Below are 26,001 nucleotides of genomic sequence, written 5' to 3' on the forward strand. Positions count from 1 at the left end.
CAGGCGAATACATTCAGATGGCGGGCAGAGCAGGACGGAGAGGTCTGGACACGACAGGGATGGTCATTATCCTATGTAAGGGCGGGGTCCCCGAGATGGCTGACCTCCACAAGATGATGTTGGTGAGAAATGCAAACTGTCAGCTCAGCGGTGGGTGGGTGGGAGAGGGCTAAGTAGTAGATTCAAACTTCCTGATCTTGGAGGGTAGCCTGTTGTGAAGGATTCTTGCATTGTGCAAGCAATCGAACAAGATGTCCTGTCATGCAACATGTCACCTCCACTGTGGGATCTTGCTGTGCTGATTGGCAGTTCTGTTATCCTGTGAGTTTGGAACTTTGAAAGCAAATTCTCCTTGGCAGTTCCCGTGGCATGTTAAATATTGAAACTTAGAGGAGGTTCGATGTTGATGGGTTACACGGTGACACACTAGTTAGCACTGCTGCCTCACAGCGCCAGGGACCCGGGTTCAATTATAGCCTCGGGTGACTGTGTGCAAAGTTTGCCGGTTCTCCCCTGGGTTTCTTCCAGGTGCTCCAGTTTCCTCCCACACTCCAAAGATTGATTAGGTTGATTGGCCATGTTAAAATTGCCCCTTAGTGTCAGGGGGACGAGCAGAGTAAATATGTGGAGTTACGGGGATAGGGCCTGGGTGGGATTCTTGTTTGTGCTCCTACTGCAGTGTAGGGATTCTATGGATTCTGCACTATCAGATCCAAAGCATGTGTCCAATGAGTTGGCCTTCATTTTCTTCATGTCATTTCTCTGGACAGTCTTCCTTGAGTTTTTGCTCTCTCCCTGTCTCTTGAGTTCCCCAAATCACTTGTATTATCCAGAGAGCTGTGGTGTGCGGATTGGATTCACCCCTCTTTCTGTGGATATTGTTTTGCAGGGTAAACCCACACTGTTGCAGTCTCAGTTCCGCCTGACGTACACCATGATCCTCAACCTGCTACGGGTGGAGGCACTCCGGGTGGAAGACATGATGAAGCGGAGTTTCTCTGAATTCCACACCAGGAAGGATGCCAAGGTACAATCACTAATTATTACGGGAGGTGATAGCCTAGTGGTATTATCGCTAGACTGTTAATCCAGAAACTCAGCTAATGCTTTGGAGACCCAGGTTCGAATCCTGCCACGGCAGGTAGTGGGATTTGAAATCATGGGTGGCACAGTGGTTAGCAATGCTGCCTCGCAGCGCCGGGGACTCGGGTTTGATTCCCGATTTAGGTCACTGCCTGTGTGGAGTTTGCATGTTCTCCCCTTGTCTGTGTGGGTTTCCTCCTGGTTCTTCAGTTTCCTTCCACACTCCAAAAGATGTGTTGGTTAGGTGCATTGTCCATGCTAAATTCGCCTTCTGTATTCCTGAACAGAAGCTGGAATGTGGCAACTAGAGCATTTTCACGGTAACTTCATTGCAGTGTTAATGTCAGCCAACTTGTGACTAATAAATAAACATTAAGCTGAATTTAAAAAAAAAATACAGAACATCTTGAAACGACTTAGTGACTTGAAAGTATTTACATGAAGGACCTTTAGAGTTTTGTTCTTGAGCAATTTTAGGCTATGCTTCACAAGTCTGTCCCAATGCACGCATTCTCAAGCCTCAATCCTTAAGCTGACTATTCTTCCATGTCCTGCTCGTAGTTACTCTACCTGCCATGGTGTGTCGCACTCGCCTGTCTTATGACATTCTCCCTTATCAGCATGTATGTCACCTAACTACACCTAGGATAACTCCTCTTTGTGCTACCCTCCCCTTTGCCTGCTAGGAAAGACCTTGAGCTTTTCAGTTCACATCAAATGTCCAATATGCTGACCTTTCCCTTCTGGATGTCACCTTTTTAGAATTTCTTTGCTCTTGCAAACTCAAACACCTCGTTACTGGCTGAATGCAGAATTTTAGGGATGTGCCGGACACCCATATTTCAAAAGCCTCTACTTCCTTCCCCCATCTCTCCGCCCACTGATCATTTAATTATTATCCAGGGCCTGGATTTTTAAGATTCATAAGAAATTAGGAATTGGCCACTTGAGCCTGCTCTGCTATTCAACAAGATCATGGCTGATCTGATTGTAACCTCGTCCCCACTTTGCTGCCTCCCCCAATAAACTTTTACCCCCTTGTTAATCATGAATTTATCTTGCTCTGCCTTAAATATATTTAAGGACTTTGCTTCCTTTGGAGGAAGTGAGTTCCAGAGGCTTACAACCCTCAGGAAAAATAAATTCTCCTCATCTCTGTTTTAAATGAATGAGCCTTTATTTTTTAAGTGATGCCCGGTCCTAGGCTCTCTCCCACTCCAGCATATAATTGCAAAGAGATCAGAGTGGGCAGGACCCAGCAGGAAACCGACCCAAGGAATTATGCACTGACCCACTGCCTACAAGCAGCAGGAGAGTGCAAAGTTTTAGGCACAAGTTTCTGAGACACACAGGAAAGTCGATAAGATGCTACGTTCTATTGAATTTATCCTTGTTACAAGCTTGCGTTTTCGTGCTGTTTGCAGGTGGATATCATGAGAAGGTGCAGTTGAGCGACACCATCAGCCTTAATGTTACTGAATGACAGTGCGCATGGTGGCACAGTGGTTAGCACTGCTGCCTCTCAGTGCCAGGGACCCAGGTTCGATTCTGACTTGGGTCGCTGAGTGTGCAGATTCTGCACGTTCTCCCTGTGTCTGTGTGTTTCCTCCGGGTGCTCCTGTTTCCTCCCACAGTCCGAAAGACATGCTGGTTAGGTGCATTGGCCATGCTAAATTCTCCCTCGGTGTACCCCAACAGGCGCTGGAGTGCGGCGACTTGGTGACTTTCACAGTAACTTCATTGAAGTGTTAATGTAAGCCTTCTTGTGACACTAATAAATATAAAATAAAGAGCAGGCTGAAGGGCCTCCTGCATTGCTGTATTTCTTATGTCACGTCCTTGTGTTTGGCAGATATACGAACAGCAGATTCAAGAACTGACCAAGAAGCTGTCAAACATGGATGAGGTGGAGTGCATCGGACAGCTGAGTGACTTGGAGCACTATTATAATACAGTGCGGGAGCTCCTGTACACAAGAGACAGTCTACAGGTAAAGGGTGATGAGACCTAGCAAGGACTCTCTACATTTAATTATTGTTCGCTTTGCTGGCTTACTATCTCCCTCTTCTCTCTCCTTCCCATCCTCCCCCCTCCCCACCCACCTCTCGTGTTACAGAAGAAGATCATGGAGTCGACGAGTGGATTCAAGGCTCTGTCTGTAGGTCGAGTCCTGGTGGTTAAAACCCAACGTCATAGGAATGCACTGGGAGTGATCCTGCAGGTAGAAGGGGCGTTGGGGGGGGCGGATTGGGTTAGGGAGGAAGTTGGTGGTGGGTCATTGCTGAAGTTTCGAAATGCCAATGTTTTGGTTAGAGTCCTGTTGCCATCATTGAACCTTTTGGTTAGCTCCATTGCTGACCAAGTACAGAATCGGTACTCTCCAAATACTCCAGAGAGTTGCTGCTGATTGGGAAAAGAATGCCTGTTTAGTTCATTTTGAAATAGATAGGGAATAAGTTGAGTTTTAACCTGAGACATGGGCATTTATTTCCCATTCCATTCACATTAAAAAAAAACACTTAAAAACGCAGGATAATGGATGGAAAAATAATTTTACATTGGTCTGCATAAACATAGTGGTTCAAATGGCCTCCTTCTGTGCAGTAAATTCTTCAGTTTTCAACATTTCCTCACAAAGAAAGCTGTTGACTTCCGGGAGAGGGTGGGATCGTAGAATCCCTACAATGCAGAAGGAGGCCATTCAGCCCATCAAGTCTGCACCGACTCTCCAACACAGCACCTTAACCAGGCCCTTTTCCCCACCCTATCCTGTAACCCCACACGTTTCCCACAGTAATCCCCTTAACCTACACACCTTGGGACACTAATTTAGCACGGCCAATCCACCCAACCTACACAACTTTGGAGTGTGAGAGGAAACCGGAGCAGCCGGAGGAAAAACACGCAGACGTGGGGAGAATGTGCAAACTCCACACAGTGACCTGAGGCCCGAATCAAACCTGGGTCTCTGATGCTGTGAGACAGCAGTGCTGACCACTGTGCCACTATCCCACCCATTTTAAATTTAAGTGCAATTTAAATGTCAAAACATTTTGTGAAGCAAAGGTTGCAGGATCAAGGCAGGTCACCGGAATCGAACGGATCAGTCGCAAATGCAATCTAATTGAATGGCAGAAAAGGCTGGAGGGGCTGCATGGCCGCCTCCTGTACCCTCTGTGCACACAGCCTCATTGCTCATTCTCTGATAAACTGTAGGTTTCCACGGATTCAACCAACCGAACATTCACCACCCTGGTCCTCTCGGAGTCTAGGCAAGAGGAGGCAGAGGAGAAAGTTGAGGAATTGCCTGCAGCACCGACGCCCGACCAGCTCCTCACCAATAAACTCTTCCTACCGGAAGGTGAGTTTCTCACACAACCTTGAATGTGTTACTGGCCCACCTCTATACAGCGTCAGACTGTCCTGCTGAGTATCAGCCCATGTCCGCAAGCAACTCTTACACCAGCTTTTCACTCATTTGATTGTCTGTTTTGATGAAGTAACAGAGGGTGAATGAGAGGGTTGATGAGGGTAATGTGGTTGATGTGATTTACATGGACTTCCAAAAAACAATTGGTGAATGTCACACAACAGGCATGTCAGCAAAGTTGAAACCTGTGGATAACCGGGCATTAGTAGCACAGATGCAAAGGTTGAAGTTTAAGTTTGTTTTTACTCTCAAGTAGATTTACATCAACACTTATGAAGTTATTGCGAAAATCCCCTCGTCGCCACACTTTGGTGCCTGTTTGAGGGCAAATTTTGCATGGCTAATGCGCCTAACCAGTATGTCTTTAGGACTGTGGGAGGAAACCGGAGCACCTGGAGAAAACCCACGCAGATATGGTGAGAACGTGCAGACTCCGTACAGACAGTCACCCAAGCCGGGAATCAAACCCGGGTCATTGGAGCTGTTTGATTCCTGCCTTGGGTCACTGTCTGCTGAGTCGCCGCACTCAGGGTGTTTGGATACACTGAGGCTGAATTTAGCATGGCCGAGAGACCTAACCAGCACGTTTTTCGGACTGTGGGAGGAAACTGGAGCACCTGGAGGAAACCCATTGCCGAACAGGGAGAATGTGCAGACTCCGCACAGGCAGTGATCCAAGCCTGGAATCAAACCTGTCCCTAGCACTAAGAGGCAGCAGTGCTAACCATTGTGCCATCATGCCACCCAAATGAAGTTGACCAAGCATCAGTACTTGGACCCCTGCTTTTCCTGCCTTGACTTTGGGAGTACAGGGCACATTTTCAAAACTCCAGAAGGCGCAAAACTCATGTTGTGAACTGTGAGGAGGATAGTGATAGACTGCAAGAGAACGTGGGCTGGTGGAATGGGAGGAGACATGAATGTAAAATTTAATGTCGAGAAGTTTGAAATGCTGAATTTTAGTGGGAGGAACAAGGAGAGGGAGCACAAAATACAGGGCACCATTGTAAAGGGGGTGCAGGAGCAGAGAGAATTGGCAGCGATTGGGTGGAGTTGTTATATGTGCGTAAATCATTGAAAGTGCCAAGGCTCGTTTATAAAGTCTTTAGCAAAACATACAACATCTTGAACTTTACAGCTGGGGACAAATCAGAGGCCAAAGTACTGTCTAATTTCATGAAGAAATCAGATATAGCTCTTGGGTGGCACAGTGGTTAGCACTGCTACTTCACAGCGCCAGGGACCTGGTTCGATTCCAGCCTCAGGTCACTGCCTGTATGGAGTTTGCATATTCTCCCCATGTGTGTGTCGGTTTCATCAGGGTTCTCCAAATTCCTTCCACAGTCCAAAGATGTACGGATTAGGATGAATTTCCATGATAAATTGCCCCTTAGTGTTGATGGGATTAGCAGGGCAAATATGAGAGATAAGTACAGGGATAGGGCCTGGGTGGAATTGTTGTCGGTGCAGGCTTGATGGGCCAAATGGCCTCCTCCTGCATTGTAGGAATTCTTAACCACTCCCTATGTAGAAAGGATTTTCCTCCGTCACTGTTGCTTCTCTTGCCAATAGCAAAAGCACTATTTGTTTTTTAATCTTGGTTATCAGTGCCCACCACTCACCAGTCTTATTTAGATGCCCTGTGTGAGTGTATTCACACGCGTTGAGACATGCTCTCTTGCTTTACCTGCTCTGTGAGTGTGTGCCTGTCATTGAAGTTATGGAATCCCTAAAAAACAGAAGGAGGCCATTCAGCCCATCCAGTCTGCATCATTAACAATCCCACCCAGACCCAATCCCTGTAAACCTGTATATTTACCTTGCTTATCCTCCTGACACTGAGGGGCAATTTAGCACAGCCAATCAGCCTAACTCGCACATCTTTTGATGACTGGGAGGAAACCGGAGCACCCGGAGGAAATCCACGCGGACGCAGGAAGAAAGTTACAGGCAGCGACCCAAGTCGGGAGTCAAATCCAGGTCCCTAGAGCTGTGAGGTAGCAATGCTAACCACTGTGCCATTGTGTAGTGTGGTTCAGAGTGGGCCAGGGAAAAGTCCTGTGTGTTGAAGGGGGGCATGGAGCCAGGGTGGTGATACTGATTTTGATCTCCCCTAGTAATGTGGAAATGCACCCCCCTTGCCTAATGCTTCCGGCGACTGATATCTCTCCTCTAACGCCTGATCACTCTTTCCCCCATCCCCTCCCAGGACCCTGCGGACACACAGTGGAGAAACTAACCACCAAAGATATCGGCAGTGTGACTGTGAAAACTCTGCGCATCAACGCGGATAAAATCATTGATGACTTCAAGAAGAGGCAGATTCCTCGCTTCAGGTTAGTCAGGCACTCCGTCAGGGAGAGGGGGATCCCAGAGAGGAGGAGTTCATGGCTCAGGGAGCTTCCAATAAACACAAATTCTTTGTTTCCGTCGTCCTCTACCACCGTCCTCCACCCCTACCCCAGTCTCTGCCATGGCCTTCCTCCTCCACTCTCTGCCACTCACTCTCCTTCCCCCGCTCTCTGCCGCACTCCGTCCGTCCCTCCCTCTCCTGCTCTCCATCCGCTCCCTCCCCCTCCTGCTTTCCATCGCCCCCCCCCCCCGCCCCTCCCCCCTCCACCGCTCTCTGTGGCCTCCTCCAATTCTGGCCTCCCACACATTTTGACTGCAGCTTCACTGTTTGACGGCTGTGGCTCCAGCTGTTAAGATTCAGGGATATCCTCCTTTCTCTACCACTATATCTTCTCCTTCATAATGTTTCCAAACTTGCTAAGCTTGTCCCAATATCTCTCTAATGTATTTGACAAGCTCCTGTGAGGTTTCACTATATTAAATCTGCTGCATGAATGTAAGTTGTTCCTGTCCGATTCTGGCTGATGATCTCTCTCGATCTTTTCAAACAGTCCTCCAGGATTCCTCCCCCTCTTCCAAAAAGGAGTGGAAACTCTACAGTGAAGAAGGAGGCCATTTGGCCATCGAGTCTGCCCCAACCATGATCCCACCCAGGCCCTATTCCCATAAGCCCACATTTACCATTGCTAACCCCGTGACACAAAGGGGCAATTTAGCACGGCCAATCCACCTAACCTACACGTCTTTGGATTGTGGGAGGAAATCGGGGCACCTGGAGAAAACCCATGCAGACACAAGGAGAATGTGCAGACTCCACACAGACAGTGATCTGAGGCTGGAATTGAACCCGGGTCCCTGGTGCTGTGAGGCAGCAGTGCTAATCACTGTGCCACCGTGCCGTCCACAAAGTTTGAGTTTAGATTCCCCACCAGACCTGTAAAGGGATGGCCCTGAGGTGAATGGTGCGCCTGCCTCTGGCACTACCTGCTTGCATGTTGGATATCTAACAGAACATCTCTCTTCCTGTCTCTCTCTCTCTCTCTGTTACTCTTAGGAACGACCCACCCGGCCCATCAGTCACCACAGCCACTCAGGAGCTCCTGCGATTGGCTGAATCCCACCCAGATGGGATCGCTGGCCTGGACCCCATCAATGACCTGCAGTTGAAGGACCTGGATCTGGTGGATAACTATACCAGGGCGAGACGTCTCGAGGACTCCCTCAGCAAGTTTACCTGTTATCACAGTCCCAGATTCTCTTCCGAGGTATTGCCTGACCTTCACCTCTCCTCACTGCCTGCCTCTCCCCAACCCTCGCTGCCCACCTCTCCTGACCCACCCTGCCTCTGTGCTGAGTGTTATGGACATTGGTGCTGACTGGTTTTGCCCAGGCAGTAGTCAGCTGGAATGCTGATGTTTGCTCGCTGACCTTGATGGTAAATGTCTCTGGGTGACATAAGGAGAGGCGATGGCCCATTGGTGTCATCACTGGGCTAGTAATCTACAGAAACTCAGCAAATGTTCTGGACACCAGGTTCGAATCCCACCACGGCAGCTGATGGAATTTAAATTCAATTTTAATTTAATTTTAAGAAAGCGTGGAAACCTGGGGCGGCACAGTGGTTAGCATTGCTGCCTCACAGCTCCAGGGGCCTGGGTTCAATTCCCGGCTTGGGTCAGTGCCGTTTGGAGTTTGCACGTTCTACCCGTGTCTGCGTGGGTTTCCTCTGCGTGTTCCAAAGATACGCCAGTTCGGTTGGTTGACTGTGCTAAATTGCCCCTTAGTGTCCCGGGTTACAATGGTTAGAGGGATTAATGGATAAATATGTGGGGTTAGGAGATTGTTGCCAGTGCAGGCTTGAAGGGCCGAATGGCCTCCTCCTTCATTGTAGGGTTTCTATAATTCTAGTAAGAGTCTACTGACAACCATGTTGACCATTGTCAATTGTCAGAAAAATCTGGTTCACTAATGTCCTTTAGGGAAGAAAATCTGCCATTCTTACCCTGTCTGGCCTACATGTGCCTCCAGAGTCACAGCAATGTGGTTGACTCTCAGCTGTCCTCTGAAATGGCCTAGCAAGCCACTCAGTTCAAGGGCAACTAGGGATTGGCAATAAATACTAGCCCAGCCAGCAACGCCAATTGAATTAAAAAAAAATGTGGGGTGGTGTGATTTAGTTGAGAGTGATGTGAGATGCTGTGGTGGTGATGTGGGAGATGAGTAGGATGGTGGGGGGAGGGGGCTGTGATTGGGGTGATGTAGGATGGTTTGCAGTCGTGTCTGTTATTGAAGTTTTTAAAAATTCATGCGTGGGATATGGATATCACTGGCTGGCCAGCATTTATGGTCCATCCTAAGTTGCCCGAGGGCAGTTGAGAGTCAACCGTATTACTGTGGCTCTGGAGCCACATATAGGTCAGACCGGGTAAGGACTGCAGATTTCCTTCCCTAAATGACGAACGAACCAGATGGATTTTTCCCACAATCAATAATGGTTTCACAGTCATCAGTACATTCTTAATTCCAGATTTTTTTTTTAATTGAAATCAAATTTCACCATCTGCTGTGACAGGATTCGAATCCAGGGTCTGAGTTTCTGGATTAACACCACTGGGCCATCACCTCCCCCTAATTGACAGCCCCACCCATGCTTGTTGATGTCAGAGTTGACCAGTAGCGACTTGGCGTTGACATCGCCCTGGCTATTTTATTACCCGTGCCCTTTCTCTGCGCACTGACCAGTTGTAGCATTGTCTCTGAATCCCTCTGCCACCACTGCTGTCCCGCTCAGGACTGGCAGTACCAGTGTCCCCTCAGTGGCCTCGGGAATGGCAGGTCAAACCAGTCTGTCATCGTGGGTCAGCTCAGCAGGTGGTGATGAATGGGAGGAGACTGGGAAGGGTCAGTGAGTGAGTGTCTGGGCAGTGGTGAGAGCTCCCAGTTCACTGTCTGTATAATCTCCTCCGTGTGCATGTAAGGTACATGAGATTAACTCTTAAAGGGCCACCTCTCAGTGGCAGAGAGAGGGACATCAGCTAACCGCTGCTGATTGCTCCTCACTCCTCTTCCATGCAGAATACACACCTCTGGAAGGCCAGTTGGGTGTGGGTTGGAGGGGGTGGTGGTGAAACTACACTGATGCATTTTAACCTCCACTAATTGTTCATGTTCCTCTCGGCAGTACGCACGGATGCACGATCGGATGATGATCAAAGACGAACTGGACCGACTTCGTTTCCTGGTCTCGGACCGGAGTCTCATGCTACTACCAGAGTACGAGCAGAGAGTCAATGTAAGTGTGACGGGACACATCCATGAGAGTGAGGAGAGCGAGAGACTGGGGTTAATCTGAACTCTCCTGATTTCCCGCTCCCTTCCCTTCTAGAAACAGAAAAGTGTTTTTTACTGTTTTCCTCCTTTAAATAATGGTGGCATATTTTTCCCAATGCTTAAATTTGGAATGTCTCAATCTCTGTTAATAACTTCTGCAGCAAACTAGAGGGAAGATGAAATAAAAAGGACTGGTTTATATTACACACTGTCCACCTATTTCCAATCACACACACAATGGGAGAATAAGGACAGAGGAAGAGGGCTTGTGGCGTGACCATAATAAAATACAAGTTGTGGTTATACAGGTGTCCAGAAGCAGTTCTTTTAGAGAGGATGTTGACTGACTGTAGGGTGATCTATCTTTCTAGAGTGGGACTTCCACGGTGGGAGAAGATACATAGAGTTAGTCTGGAGCATGAGTTCCAAGGTCCCGGCAGTTTTTTTAACGAGAGCCAGAGTTCTTCCTGCTGCCACCGACTTGATGGCAGACAGCGCAGGCTGTTGCCCGGAGCTCTGCTCTCATTGAGGGTTAAAACTGTAACTGCCGGAGTTCAGTTCCACTGGACGATGTTACAGTGCAGTTTGGGAGACGTCACGTGACATACTCTCACCACTCCTCCTTGATGATTAACACTGCTGCCTCACAGTGCCAGGGACCCGGGTTCAATTCTGGTCTCGGGTTACTGTTTGTGTGGAGTCTGCATGTTCTCCCTATGCCTGAATGGGTTTCTTCTGGGTGCTCCGGCTTCCTCCCACAGTCCTAAGATCGTAGAACCCCTACAATGCACAAGGAGGCTGGTCGGCCCATCGAGTCTGCACCGACTACAATCCCTCCCAGGCCCTATCTCCGTGCATTTACCCTAGCTAGTCACCCTGGTACTAAAGGGAAATTTGGCTTGGTCAATCCACCTAACCCGTACATCTTTGGACTGTGGGAGGAAACCGGAGCACCCGGTGGAAACTGAAGCAGACACAGGGAGAACGTGCAAACTCCACACAGACAGTGACCCAAGCTGGGAATCGATCTAGTTCCTGGTGCTGTGAGGCAGCAGTGCTAACCACTGTACCACTGTGCCACCATGCCACCCCACAAATGTGTGGGTTAGGTTGATTCATCACGCTAAATTTCCCGTAATGTCAGGGGGTTTAGCAGAGAGAATTACAGGGGGTTATGGGGATGGGGCCTGGGTGGGATTATTGTCAGTACAGACACAATGGGCCAAATAGCCTCCTGAATTGTGGGGATCCTGTGAAAGGATTTCCATGGCCAGAGTTTTGGAGTGTTTAACTGGAGTTAGGATTCCTTTTGTTCTTAGAGACGCTGGCTTTTGGGTTGTTAAATGAAGTTCTTTTGTTGAAAGCATTGTGTTAGAACATGAATGGTTCATGAATACCAGCTTAATAGCACCATTGCTGGGGATTAGGACCTGTGACGGATTGTCTTTGTTCGGGTTTGGTTCAAGCAGACCTTGGAACCATTGAGTTAGCTGGGTTGGAAAACCAAGGCTAGGAGTTACATTGAAGATGTTGGCAGTGTTACCCTTTGTTACTTTGAAAGTGCCGGATACCAGCATGTGACCAGCTGGAAACAACTGGGCAACTGTCCATTTTGAAAATCACAAAAAAAGGCTCATTAGTCCAGTTGACACAGTTATATTTTTTGTCCCATCTCGGCCCAGACGCTACCGCTGACTTCCTTGTTCTGACTCCTTCCCAACAGGTGCTAAAGGCTCTCAAGTATATCGACGAGAGCTGTGCTGTGCAGCTGAAGGGCCGAGTGGCCTGTGAGATTAGCAACCATGAGCTGATTGTGACGGAGATGGTGTTTGAGAACGTGTTAACAGACCTGCAACCAGAGGAGATTGTGGCACTTCTGTCCTGCCTGGTCTTCCAACAGAAAACGCAGGTGGAGCCAGAGATCAGTGAGGTTCTTCGCAAGGTGAGGGGCAAGTTCAACCCTGGGGACTCAACAACCAGGCACTGGGGGACAGACCCTGCAGTCTGGGTGGTCTGTCTCAGTGGGTGCTGGGGGGGCAGCCCCTGTGGTCTGGGTGAGTGGGCATTGGGTACAGGCCCTGCAGTCAGGATGTGTTTACATTGGGGTGTAGGCTCTGCAGTCAGGGTGAGTGGGCACTAGACATAGACCCTGTGGACTGGACGTGTGTGCACTGGGTACAGACCTTGCAGACTGGGTGCGTGTGCGTTGGGTACAGGCTCTATAGTCTGGGTGAGTGGGCACTGAGCTACAAACCCTGCAGTCTGGGTGAGTGTGCATGGGGTATAGACCTTGTGGACTGGGTAAGTGGGCACTGAGTATAGACCTTGCAAACTAGGTGAGCGTGCACTGGGTACAGGCCCTGCATGAAAAACATGCCCCTTACATCTCTTTTAGACTTTCTCCCTCTCACTTTCAACTGATGCCACTGAGTAACTAACGCTTCGACTATGGGGGGAAAAAAAAAATTTGACTATCCACTCTATCCAACTCTGTCATAATCTTGTAAAACCAACTCTCGCCCCACCTCATCCTCCGAAGCTCCAGTGAAAACAATCCGAATTTGTTCAACCTTTCTTCATAGTCTTTATCCTCTAAACCAGGCAACATCCTGGTAAATCTTTTCTGCATCAATTTCAATGCATCAACATCCTTCCGGCAGTGTGGTGACCAGAATTGTACACAATACTCCAAATGCAGCCTAACCAAAGTCTTATACAGCTACAATATGATTTTCCAATTCTATACTTAACACCCTGACCCATGAAGGTCAACATGTCATACGCCTTCTTGACCACCTTAGTAGGGAGCGCACGAGGGGTGGGGGTGGGGGGGCAGGGCGGGAGGGCGGGAGGAGGAGTGTCAGGGGATGGCGGGGGTAGAGCGCCAGGGGGCCGGGAGTGAGTGAGGGCGCCAGGGAAGAGAGGGTGGGAGAAGAGAGCAAATGTAGCGGGGAGGGGACAGCGAGATCACGGGGAGTGCGAGGGGGCAGGGTGGGAGAGATGTGGATCCATTAGTTTTTATATTGTTTAGTATTTGCATTACTGAGATGTCCTTTCTTTGCAGGGAATCGAGCGGATTCGTGGTGTTGCAGAGAGGATTGCCACCTTGCAGCGAGAGTGTAACCTGCAGGAGTCCATCGAAGATTTTGTGGACCAGTTGAAATTCGGCTTGGTGGAAGTGGTGTATGAGTGGGCAAAGGGCCTGGTGAGTGTGCCCCAGAGGAGTCTCTGCTGTAAACCGCCTGCTGTTTTATTTGTCATTCTCACAGCCCAGCATTCTGCTGAAGGCTTATTAAACTGCTGGCAAGAGATGCCAGAAATCTTTTGTTTTGGGTGGGACGTTTTTAATCCCTGTCAATATCCAAACACTGGGGGTTCCTGTCTGAGTTACATATAGAAGACAGGAGTGTGAAAGATTAAAGCGGGGTTTGAAGTTCCACTAAAGTGACTGCACAGGCAGAATGGGGTTTGAGGGTATGATTTATGTTCACAAATTCTGGAAGGTCCCAGCAGGACAAGTTGAGGAGGTGGTTTCAGAAAGTAGCATATGGGATCATTGGCGTAAATACAGAAGAAGAAATTCATGCAAAACCTTTAAATGGTCAAGTCCCTGGCTGAGATATTGGAGAAAAACAGAAAGAAATCTCACGACACCAGCTTAAAGTCCAACAAGTTTATTTGTGGCAAACGCCCCAGCCACCTGATGAAGGGACAGCTTGTTCCGAAAGCTTGGGGCATTTGCTACAAATAAACTTGTTGGACTTTAAGCTGGTGTTGTGGGATTTCTTTCTGTTGTACCCCAGTCCAACACCGGCATCTCCACATCATGACTACCCTCGATATTGGACACAGCATTCAGAAAGATGTCAGGCTTTTGGCGAGGGTATTGAAGGGGGAATGGGAGACTCCAGCTATGTAAAGTGGTGAGAGAGTGATAATGTTCGCCTTGGAGAAGGAAAGGTGAAGGGAAGATTTAATAGGGGTTTGATCCAGCTATTAGGGGTTTGATCCAGCAAATAGGGAGAAACTATTGCTGGAGGTCATAGATTTAATACAGTTGAAGAACGAACGAGAGGAAGGTTGACAGAGAGTTTAGGTGTTTAATATCTGGATGATGGTGGGAGCAGATTCCATGTGAATTTTCCAAATATATAGAAGGTAATGCAAGCGTACTCTTCAGAAAAAGACAAAACATCATGGTATTTGGAGCATCTGTCTTTTTAATACCGGTTGCTTCTTTCTGCCAGTTTAATATTGAGAAGATTGAAGCCATTGCCTTTGATCCCTGTCACTAATCCCGCTCCCTAGCGACTGTCTCCATCCCCTTTCTCCCTGGCAACTGACAATAAACCAGTCTGTTTGTAACTGTGCTTATCAGCTTTCCCCTGCATACCTGGTCCATTAATAAGGCTGGCCAACAATTTCCACCTCTGTAGTATTATTGCCCGATTCTACCCCCCACCCCCCCACGCCCTCCCTTTCCTGTTATGGGTCATATATAGCTGTCACCCTTCAGCTGGTGTCTTTGTCACCTCCACTTTGGAATAATTCAATGCACCCTGACTGATCTTCGAACTTGCAGCTTCTGTAAACTGCAATTTATCCAAAGCCCTGTGCCATTCCTATCACCCAGCACCCGAGGTGCTAATGAACCAACATCGACTCCCAGTCTGATGAAGGTTGACTGTAAAATTCTCATTCTTGTGACAAAATCTCTCCTCCACAGTTCCCGCTCCACCCCGCTGAGATATCTGCGCAACTTGGATTCGAGTCTCTAGATCAGCCCCTTCCCTCCAATTGTAATTCCTCCACCATTAGCGACCATTCCTTAAGTTGCCTTGGCTCCAAACTCTGGAATTTCCCCCCTAAAGCTCTGCACTTCTCCAACTGCTTTCCTCCTCTAAAAAGGAGGGGTGGCACAGTGGTTAGCGCTGCTGCCTCACAGCGCCAGGGACCTGGGTTCAATCCCGGCCTCGGGCCACTGTCTGTGCGGAGTTTGCGTGTTCTCCCCATGTCTGTGTGGGTTTCCTCTGGGTACTCTGGTTTCCTCCCATACTCCAAAGATGTGTGGGTTATGTTGATTGGCCATGCTGAATTGCCGCTTAGCTTCAGGGGGGTTGGCAGGTTAAATACTTGGAGTTACTTGGATAGGGCTGGGATGGGATTGTTGCCAGTGCAAGCTCGATGGACCCAATGGCCTCATTCTGCACTGTCAGGATTCCATAAAGTCTTCTACTCTATGGAAACCATTTTAACAGGCTATTGGTCACCTCCCAACTATCTGCTGGAGGAGCTTGGTCTCCGGTAATGTAAAGTGTGAAGTTTAGTTTGTGCAGAATCTTGTAGTAATATTGGAGACAGTCCAAAGGAGAGACACCAGGCTAATTCCTGGGCTGGGAAGGTTGTCCTATCAAGGGAGACTAATTAGTCTGGGTCTGTATTCCTTGGAGTTTAGAAAAGTGAGGGGTGACCTTGATTCAAATATGTACAATGCTGAGCAAACTTAACAGGATAGATGCTGAGATGTTTTCACTAATGCGAGAGTCTCAAACAAGGGGAGACAACTACAAGGTAACAAACTGGTCATTTAAAAGAGAGGTATGTAGAAATTTCTTCTCGCAGAGAGTATTGAATCTCTGGAATTCGCTGATCATTGGAAGTATTTAAAGTGGAGGTGGATAAATATTTGATAGATTGAGGAAGGTAGAGAGAGGGCTAAGGGAAAATGGCAGAAAAGGGGTTGAGGCGGGCATAGATCAGCCATGATCATATTGAACGACGGGGCAGACTCGAAGGGCGTGGTGGCCTTCTGCTACTTCTATTTCTTGTATTTTTTTTAATTCATTTGTGGGACATGGGCATCACTGGCTGGCCAGCGTTTATTGCCCATCCCTAGTTGTCCTTGGAGGGCAGCTGAGGGTCAACGATATTGCTGTGGCTCGGGAGTCACATGCAGACCAGACCAGGTAAGGATGGTAGATTTCCTCCCCTGAAAGATATTAGTGAGCTAGATAGTTAGGTTTTTGCGACATTGGTTTCACGGTCTTGGAGATTCTTAATTCCAGATTTTTTTTTCATATATAGAATTCAAATTCCACCAACTGCTGTGGCAAGAGTCGAACCTGAGTCCCCAGAACATGAGCAGCACAGTTCAGTGAATGCAAGTTGTGGTTGTTGCTCTGAGTAACACGCCCGTGTTTACTGTTTTGTTCTCAGCCCTTCGCCGAAATCACGCGGCTCACTGACGTCCAGGAGGGAATCATCGTGCGGTGTATCCAGCGGCTGAACGAGACGTGCCGCGACGTGCGCAACGCCGCTCGCATCATCGGGGACCCCACCCTCAACGCCAAAATGGAGCAGGCCTCGAATCTGATCAAGAGGGACATTGTGTTCGCCGCCAGCCTGTACACCCAGTGACGGCCGTTCCCGCCACCCGGGGCCTTTGCACGCCCGCCGCTGCTGCTTCTCGTCGTTTCAATAAACAGCCGAGCAAGAGCCTGCGCCTTTCAATCCAGCCGCGTCTTACCGGTTAGTGCGCCACCGCTGCGCCTCTCCACAGCGCCCAGCATTTCATCAGGATCAGCGCGCGGGGAGAATGTGTTTGGGGAAGACTGCTGCTGAGAGCCCAACTCAGCACGGTTCCTCATACTGTGGTACCTCTGGGCAGCCACCAGGACTTGGAGTTCCACACTGAGTGTTGGGACTCCAGCAGGGAAGGGTTTCCGCACAAAGCGTTTCCCTTGCTAGAAATTCCTCCCCTCTGAGGATAGGAATGTGAGTGCATGTGTGAGTGCGTGCGTATGCGTGAGTGCGTGTGTCAGCTACCTCACTTTATAGAACAGAGTGTCCTTTCGCTTCATCAACCTGCACTGCTGTTGGGCATTGCTTTGCAAAGGCCATGAAAGGAGCTATGTAAATACAAGTATGACTGGCTTTTTAGGCATGATTCTAACGTTTAATGAATAGACCTTCAAATGTAAATATTAATAATATAGCAACTAGAAGCAGCTGTAGGCCATTCGGCCCTTCGAGCCTGCTTTGCCATTTATTTTGATCATGGCTGATCATCATATTCAATATCCTCCTTCCTCCCCTTCCTCCCATATCTCTGATTTCTCCCACTTCCTCCCATATCCCTTAATTTCCCACCACTTCCTCCCATATCCCTTGATCTTCTCCCCTTCCTCCCATATCCCTTTATCCCTTGATCCCTTTAGCACCAAGAGCTATATCTAATTTATTTTTGAAATCGCACAACGTTTTGTCCTCAACTACTTTGTGGTGAATTCCACACATATACTCTGGTGAAGACATTTCTCCTCACCTCAGTCCTAAAAGTGTTATCCCTGTATCCTCAAACTATGACCCCTAGTTCTGGACTGTGCCCATCATCGGGTACATTCTTTCTGAATCTAGCTTGTCTATAGAAACATCGAGCAGACTCGGAGAACAATGAAATACCGGGCAGAGCCATTCGCCCCATCATGCCTATTGAAAGAACTATCCAATTTGTCACTCTTCCTCCCCGGAGGCCTGCATTTTCCCCGTAGCTTTGAAACCCTCCTTTCATGTATTTATCCAATTCTCTTTTGAAAGTTGAATCTGTTTTCATCACACTTTAATTGATCACAAAATTGCCTGTTTCATTGCAAGCAGAGGATGCAACATTTTTGGACAGAACTGCGATCCTCACTGGTGGTTGTGGGGGTGGGGGCAGAGCCGTTACGATTACGTGAGGTGAGAAACTGGGCATGAACCCAATCTTTCATCTCTTAGGCAGTCTTACTGGCTTACAGTGCCGATCAATTGGCATGGTGAGCCAGTAAAATTGTGCCTTCCATATCCTCTTTGCAACTTACTTTCCTACCTATCTTTGGGTCACCAGCAAATTTAGGAACTCAAAACTCCATCCTAAACCTAGAGCTAAATCTCTGCCTGACTGACCAGCTATGTTCTGTTTTAATCGCTTATCATCATGCCTAGGTGGATACAACCCAACAACTTTCCGGAGGATGAAACTGCAGTCTGTAATAAACCGCATTCCCCTTCTCTTTCTTCTCTTTTCAGCCAGTCTTGTTTTTAATCGCACAGTTATAAACAGCAGAGCTGAACTTCCCACTCACGTGCAGCCAATTCTGGTTGCCTGAATATCTGAAGTTTCAGAGATGTTCTATTTCCAAGTTCCAGACTTGGTCAGTTGACTTTTACTCCCCTTCCCTCTCACTAATAATTAGATAACTGACCGAGGAAAGTGTATAAACTAGATTCAAAACCAACATGCATGCACACACCCCATTGGTCATAATTCTCCCTCTCAGATCTCTGCATGTTTCGTCGTCAAGCCCTAAACTCCTGCCACCGGCCAGAAGGGTTGCATAAACCACACTTAGCCTTTTCGCTGCAGTCATCAACATGAGCACAAGTGTTTGGAGTTTGGAATATCTGTGATGTGACCAGCATAGAATCCCTACAGTGCAGAAGGAGGTCATTTGGCTTATCAAGTCTGCACCGACAACAGGAACACCAGGCCTTATCCCTGTAACTCCACCAATTTACCCGGCTAATCTCCCTGTCGCTAAGGGGCAATTTATCATGGCCAATTCACCTAACCTTGGAGTGTGGGAGGAAACCCACACAGATATGGGGAGAATGTGCAAACTCCCAACCTGGGTCTCTGGTGCTGTGAGGCGGCAATGCTAACCACTGCCACCATGCCGCATCAATCCACTGCAGCAAACAGAGGGGAAAGAAAAATATAATTTGTCAACAATGATTCATTCCAGTTCCTAATTGCGAATGAGCTTTTGGCCTCCACGAGAGTGTTGCTCCTTATGCTAGACTTAATGTCAAGTCTCTGTGCACAACATAGAATCCCTACAGGGCAAAAGGAGGCTATTCACCCATCGATCACAATCCCATCCAGGCCCTATCCCATAACCCCGCACAGTTACTCTAGCTAGTCCTCTGACACTAAAGGGCAATATAGCATGGCCTGTGGGAGGAAACTGGAGCACCTGGAGGAAACCCACGCAGAAACAGAGAGAACGTGCAAACTCTACACAGACAGTGACCCAAGCCGGAAATTGAACCTGGGTCCCTGGCACTGAGATAGCAGTGCTAACCACTGTGCCACATCTTGTATGGGACTTGTCATCTCAGGGACTTTGTTTTGGCAAATTACTTTTGTAACTGGTTTTGTTTTGCCATTGGTTGTAATATTTAGTTGAAGGATATCAATGTCCACATTGGAAGTTGAGAATCTCATTTACTGAACTTTCTAGTTTATCTACCTTCAGAAGCATTTTTGACAGTTGATAAATTATAGGCAGCATTTACACAAAACTTGCACTTGGTTAAGGACTGCACGGTTGGGAAAATGGGTAAATTAAAACTTTATTGTTAGTCTTCAAGCCAACTTGTAATTTTAATGCTGCCAGCTAATGGTGGCAATGAGACTGCAACTGAGCATCTGTAGGAAGTGCTTCCCCAACAATGTTCAGCAGAAAAGAACACAGCCTAATCTTAATTCCTGGGGACTCCTGTAATTAATAAACTTTGGCACCCCTACCCAGGGATTGAATTGCACTGCTGAATGCTATTTATTGCAGCCCACATTGCAAATTGGGAGCCCCCCCCCCCCCCCCCGTGACTCTGCAGAACAACAGGCAATCCAGAGTGGGAACTCATGGAGATAGCAGAAAATGGGAGGTTCCAGTTCCGTGGATTACAGGGCTCCCAGCCAGCACAGGAAAATTCTTTAGCTGGGAACTACTCCAAGATATACGATTGATCGGGGACGATTTGAACCCGGATGCAGGGCAGGCAAAACTTATCCAAACACAATCATTTAACATGTGAGAAAATGTGGCATTGGAATCCACTCAGCAGCCAATTGCGGGCTTGCGTCAGCTACTGGGGCAGGTCCAGAAATCTGATGCTGTTGACCAGGTGCTGCTTCAACCAGCCCAGCACCTTGAACAGGTTGATGTGGAAATCTCTGGCGTCTGTTGGCAGTCGGTGCTCCATGCACATGTCCTTAACTCCCCAGCTTACAACTCCCACCTGGAAAGGCACAAGTACAATGCTTAGATGGTACCTTGCAGAGGATACCTGTCACAACTCAAAAAGGGGAGTTGGGGGTGTGGGTGCAGTCACTAACTAAAACTTAACATCAAAAGGCTATAATGAAATCCTTTGTAGCCAAATAGCGATCTAGCTGTTTGTTTAGCATTCGCACTCCTCCCCAGCTCCAAATGCACCTCTGAATTGAAATAAAAGTTTCATTGCAATTTCTTCAACTCATCCAGAATCATTATATTGGAGGAGTCACAGGCTTTGAACTCCTGAAGTTTAGAATTCAACTAACCACCTTATGACTTCTTTCATCCTTATTGTTCATTGAATCCCTACAGTGGTTAGGTGTCTTGACCCGAATAAGGGCTGTGGCGACTAGGGGAATTTCATAGTAACTTCATTGCAGTGTTAATGTAAGCCTTATTTGTGACTAATAAATAAACTTTAAAGTTAAAGATCCTTAGGCAGCACCTTCCAAACCCATGACCACTTCCATCTAGAAGGACGAGGGCAGCAAATCTGTGCAGGTGTTACTTGCCACTTGTCGGCCCAAACATGGATCTTGTCCCGATCTTGTTGCATTTGAACATGGACTGCTTCAATATCTGAGGAGGTGCGAATGGTGCTGAACATTGTGTACTCATTAGTGAACATCCCCACTTCTAACCTAAGGGAAGGTTGTTGATGCAGCAGCTGAAGATGGTTGGTTCACTCCCCTGTTAATCCACCCCCACTTTATACATCTTGGGAAACTAAGGGACTGTTTAGCATAATCATCTTGGGAGTATGGGAGGAAACTGGAGCACCCAGACGAAACCAAAGCAGATGCACGGAGAAGGAGCAAACTCCACACGGTCACGCAAGGCTGGAATCGAACCTGGACCCCTGGTGCTAAGAGGCAGCAGTGCACCTGTGTTGTTTTTAATCACTTTGGCATGGCAGGATTATGTCAGAAGGTTGTGGGTTTTTGCCCCACTCCAGAACTCGAGCCTACGTAGAATCCTACAGTGCACAAGGAAGCCATTTGGCCCATCAAGTCTGCACTGATCACAATTCCACCCAGGCCCTATCCCCATAACCCCATGCATTTACTCTAGTTAGGCCCCCTGAACTAAGGGGCAATTTAGCTTGGCCAATCCACCTAATCCACACATCTTTGGACGATCTCAACTAAGACTCGAGCCTATCACTGAGGGAGTGCTGCATTGCAGAAGGTGCAGTCTTTTAGTTAACATCCTCGCTGCTGATTCAGCTGGTGATTGCAGAATCCAGCCCAAAGTAGAGCATGGGGAATCCTCCTGATGTCCCTGAACAATTGCCATCCAGACAGATTAACTGGCCAGGCCTATCAGCCTTGGTTGTGGGCTCTGTGCAAATGAACATAGAAAAACTACAGCACAAACTGGCCCTTCAACCCACAATTTGCACCGATCATATCTCTACCTACTAGGCTTACCTATAACCCTCAATCCTATTAAATCCCATGTACTCATCCAGAATTTTCTTAAAAGAGCCTATCGAATTTGCCTCCAGCACCACCCATGGCAGCTGATTCCACGGACCCACCACCCTCTGAGTGAAAAACTTACCCCTGACATCTCCTCTGTACCTACTCCCCAGCACCCTACACCTGTGTCCTCTTGTGGCAGCCATTTCAGCCCTGGGAAAAAGCCCCTGAGAATCCACTCGATCAGTACCTCACAAGATCTTATACACCTCTATCAGGTCACCTCTCATTCTTCGTCTCTCCAAGGAGAAAAGACTGAGCACTCTAAACCTATCCTCATAAGGCATGCCACCCAATCCAGGCAACATCCTTGTAATCTCCTCTGCATCCTTTCAACGGCTTCCACATCCTTCCTGTAATGAGGCGACCGGAACTGAGCACAGTGCTCCAAGTGGGGTCTGACCAGGGTCTTATAAAGCTGCAGCATTATCTCCTGACTCCTAAACTCAATTCTTTAGTTGATGAAGGCCAGTACACCATATGCCTTCTTAACCACATCCTCTACCTGTGAAGCTGATTTGAGAGTCCTATGAACCGGGACCCCAAGATCCTTCTGATCTTTCACACTGCTAAGAGTCTTACCCTTAATATTGTATTCCTTCATCCCATTTGACCTGCCAAAATGTACCACTACACATTTATCCGGGTTGAAGTTCATCTGCCACTTCTCCGCCCAGTCTTGCATCCTATCTATGTCACGCTGCAACTTCTGACATCCGTCCAAACTATCCACAACACCTCCAACCTTTCTGTGCGTGTGTGTGTGTGTGTGTGTGTGTGTGTGTACTGGCATCGTTCACACACACACACAATCACAGTGACCACACTTCAATGTTGTCCACTGTTGGTGAAAAAACTTGAGATGTTTCAAGTGACAAGATACAACCTGAGTGAAGATTCGTTACTACTTAATTGTCAAAATAGAATGATGGAGCACAGAAAGAGGACAATTGACCCACTGTCCTAATGCTAACCCTTTGAAAGAACGATCTAATTAGTTACAGTCCCCTGTTCTTTCTATTGAAAACACTTTGTCCTGATCCATGGAATCAAAACCATTTGTAATTTGGAATACTGGCATTGTCTCGAGGGGCAGAATGGCCTCTTTCTATGCCGTTACAACACTGTGACCTCTATTAAATGGGCAGCATGGTGGTACAGTGGTTAGCATTGCTGTCTCACAGCTCCAGGGACCCGGGTTCAATTCCAATCTCGGGTCACCGTACGGAGTCTGCACGTTCTCCCCGTGTCTGCATGTGTTTCCTCCGGGTGTTCCAATTTCCTCCCACAATCCAAACGGCATGCTGGTTAGTTGCACTGGCCGTGCTAAATTTTCCCTCAGTTTACCCAAACTGGCACCAGAGTGTGGCAACTAGCAGATTTTCACAATAACTTCATTGCGATGTTAATGTAAGCCTACTTGTCACACTAATAAATAAGACAAAAATAAATAAATTCTGCTCTGGGAAATCCCAATTTCTCAGTCGCTCTGTGGCACTGAAATTCTCCTGAGCCTGCTGTGAATCTGAGATTTCACAGCCCCTTGATTGCTACAAGATTAAGTATGACTTGGCGAATTACATGGTTTCATTGTATACAGACCTGAACATATCGATATAATTTCTGAATATACAAGGGTCCTCCTGAATCTCCTTTTGAAAAGAAACAAATGCAAGAGTTAGTCACCTTTAACTGACCGTCCATCAGTCTGTTGACTGATGAAAATCTGAAGCCAAGCTCCCAGGGGCAGCAACATGTTGTACTTGATCACTGCTGCAATGACTAGGGGTGACACAGTGGTTAGCACTGCTGCCTCACAGTGCCAGGGATCTAGATTCAATTCTGGTCTCGGGTCACTGTCTGTGGGGAGTTTGCACGTTCTCCCCATGTCTGCATGAGTTTCCTCCTAGTGCCCCGGTTTCATCCCACAGTCCAAAAGCTGTGTGCGGGGTAGGTTGATTGACTATGCTAAATTGATCCTCGTAGCAGGGGATTAGCAGGGTAAATATGTGGGGTTACAGGAATACGGCCTGGCTGGGATTGTGGTTGGTGCAGACACGATGGGCTGTCTACTGTAGGGATTCTATTATACAAAAGACGCTGTCATCCGGCAACAACATGTTCAACATCCCAGGCTTTATTATAAAGAGATTGTAGTACAAAAGCAAGGAAGAAATGTTCAAGTCCTGTAAAACACTGGTTTGGTCTCAACTGGAGCATTGCATCCAATTAGGAAGGCATTAGAGAGGGTGCAGAAAAGGTTCAGAAGAATGGTTCTAGGGATGACAAAATGCACAGATTGGAAAAATTGGGAGTGTTTTCCTTGGAAAAGAGATGGTTAGAGATTAGATGGAGCATGCTTCTTCAACACGTATCCCATGGGGCATAATCTGGCCTCTGTCTGTCTTGTGAGCCTATCAGCAGCAAAAGTGGGAATAAAACAGTGTGACTGGAGGAGCAGTGTGAAGGTGAGTAGCCACAGTGCATGCGCTTTCTGCCTTTGGTCGCTCTCTCTCGATCTCCTGCACAAGCACCAGACCCCTGAAGGAGCACAGGGGTCATGAAGGTGGAGTGGGTTGAGGAGGCCAGCAGGAGCAGGAACAGCAACAGTACCTGCCCAGGGCAGCTGGAGTCTCCAACAGGCCGCTGTGAGCAGTCACACATCTTTGTACCTTCACAGTATCCTAAATTTCACCTCTAGAAGTAAAAGTCCAAAAACCCATTGGTTCACGAATGTCCTTTAAGGAAAGAAATCTGCCGTCCTTACCCGGTGTGGCCTACATGTGACTCCAGAGCCACAACAATGTGGTTGACTCTCAACTGCCCTTCAAGGGCATCTAGGGATGGGCAATCAGTGACGACCAGCCAGCGCCACCCATGTCTCATGAATAAATTTTTAATGAATATTAAAAAATCTCCCAGGTTTGAATGAGGAGCGCGAGAGTCTGGGAGTGTGTGTGTGAGAGAATGACGACCCTGAGAGTAGGAGTAAGCTGGATATACATACACACACACACACACACACACACACACACACCCTTTCTCTCCTCCCTCCCCAAAAATACTATCCACTGAGCAGACTTGAAAAGGAGGAAGATGTAGGAAAGCCAATACATTGACTGTATTCAACAGGCCATGAGTTATAGCACTTGGGGTGAATGGGATCAAAGATCATGGGGAGAAAGCAGGATTAGGCTATTGAGTTGGATGATCAGCCATGATTGTGATGAATGGCAGAGCAGGCTTAACGGGCCAACTGGCCTCCTCCTACTCCTATCTTTTCTGTTTCACCCGCTTCTGACCCCCACTTTTGTATGAGGCCGATTCAGAGTGTGCACCACTAGAGATGAACACAAGGTCAGTGTTAATTAAGCCTAACTCCTTATCTCAGCCTCATCCCCACTCCTTCCCTTGATGACCAGGACTGGTGGGGGTGGGGGTGGGGTCGTCAATCTCTAGTTCTGCTTCATAAGTTAAAAGATAAAAAAGAATTATTGGTCAGTTCTGCTGCTTAGCAATGTTTAAATAATTCTTTATTAATTATTTTTTAAATAATCAATTTATTGCTTTGACATTGTGTTTTTTCTCAAATTTATATTTAATGTGCCAAACTTTATCTTTCCAAACTGTGCACATCAGCCCCTTGAGTTAAAAAAAATGTAAATTTGGCCCCTCATGCAGAAAGATTGGAGTGTGATAGAGGTGTTCAAAATCATGAGATTCTGCAGAGTAAATGGGGAGAATCTGTTCCATTGGTGAAAGGATTGAGAACCAGAGGATACAGATTTAGGGTCATTAATAAAACGGCAACATGACAAAAATCTGTTTCATGCAGCAAGTGGTTAGGGTAAAGAATTCGCTGCCTGAGAATATTATCAGGGCGTAAGACCTTGTTTAATATTTTTACAATATATATCCTCATGATTAATTTCTAAAATTAAAAAAAATGGACATTGACCTTCTAAAATGGCTGAAACTATGCATGTCTGTGACCCTGAACAATGGCAGTATTGCAGAAACATGTACATTGTTGTTGCTGAAGAGATACTAATACCCCTGTGAGCCACAGAGACCAAATTCAAAAAGAATTCAACAAAGTCCATCTGTATTTCACGAGGCCAACTGGAGCCTATGCTGCTAGGACAAAGGACCTTCATTTCAAGCTGTAATGGTTGGAGCACTTAACCATTTGGGGAAACACACTCTTTGTCAAACACAATGTGGA

The 26,001-nt window shown here is 47.5% G+C and overlaps 2 protein-coding genes across 2 annotated transcripts in view; one reads left to right on the plus strand and one right to left on the minus strand.

The window, feature by feature from the left end:
- Positions 1 to 18,241, plus strand: part of skic2 (SKI2 subunit of superkiller complex) — a 55,361-nt gene extending 37,120 nt beyond the window's left edge. Inside the window, exons 19-29 of the mRNA XM_080196383.1 lie at positions 4 to 122; positions 890 to 1,027; positions 2,936 to 3,073; positions 3,200 to 3,304; positions 4,300 to 4,444; positions 6,723 to 6,849; positions 7,920 to 8,130; positions 10,047 to 10,157; positions 11,919 to 12,137; positions 13,260 to 13,400; positions 16,412 to 18,241. Of these exons, the coding sequence (XP_080052509.1) occupies positions 4 to 122; positions 890 to 1,027; positions 2,936 to 3,073; positions 3,200 to 3,304; positions 4,300 to 4,444; positions 6,723 to 6,849; positions 7,920 to 8,130; positions 10,047 to 10,157; positions 11,919 to 12,137; positions 13,260 to 13,400; positions 16,412 to 16,612 (1,655 nt within the window). The 3' untranslated portion in view covers positions 16,613 to 18,241. The remainder of the gene's footprint in view (positions 1 to 3; positions 123 to 889; positions 1,028 to 2,935; positions 3,074 to 3,199; positions 3,305 to 4,299; positions 4,445 to 6,722; positions 6,850 to 7,919; positions 8,131 to 10,046; positions 10,158 to 11,918; positions 12,138 to 13,259; positions 13,401 to 16,411) is intronic.
- A 1,594-nt stretch (positions 18,242 to 19,835) lies between these two features.
- The window catches only part of LOC145348190 (complement factor B-like), a 43,711-nt gene continuing 37,545 nt past the window's right edge, over positions 19,836 to 26,001 (minus strand). The window contains exons 17-18 of the mRNA XM_080196384.1: positions 23,379 to 23,428; positions 19,836 to 20,257 (exon numbers count right to left, since the gene is read on the minus strand). Coding sequence (XP_080052510.1) covers positions 20,105 to 20,257; positions 23,379 to 23,428 — 203 coding nt within the window. The 3' untranslated portion in view covers positions 19,836 to 20,104. The remainder of the gene's footprint in view (positions 20,258 to 23,378; positions 23,429 to 26,001) is intronic.

Source organism: Carcharhinus amblyrhynchos, chromosome 9 (genome assembly GCF_965287045.1).
Source record: "Carcharhinus amblyrhynchos chromosome 9, sCarAmb.v2.hapA, whole genome shotgun sequence".
NCBI classification, from domain to species: domain Eukaryota; kingdom Metazoa; phylum Chordata; class Chondrichthyes; order Carcharhiniformes; family Carcharhinidae; genus Carcharhinus; species Carcharhinus amblyrhynchos.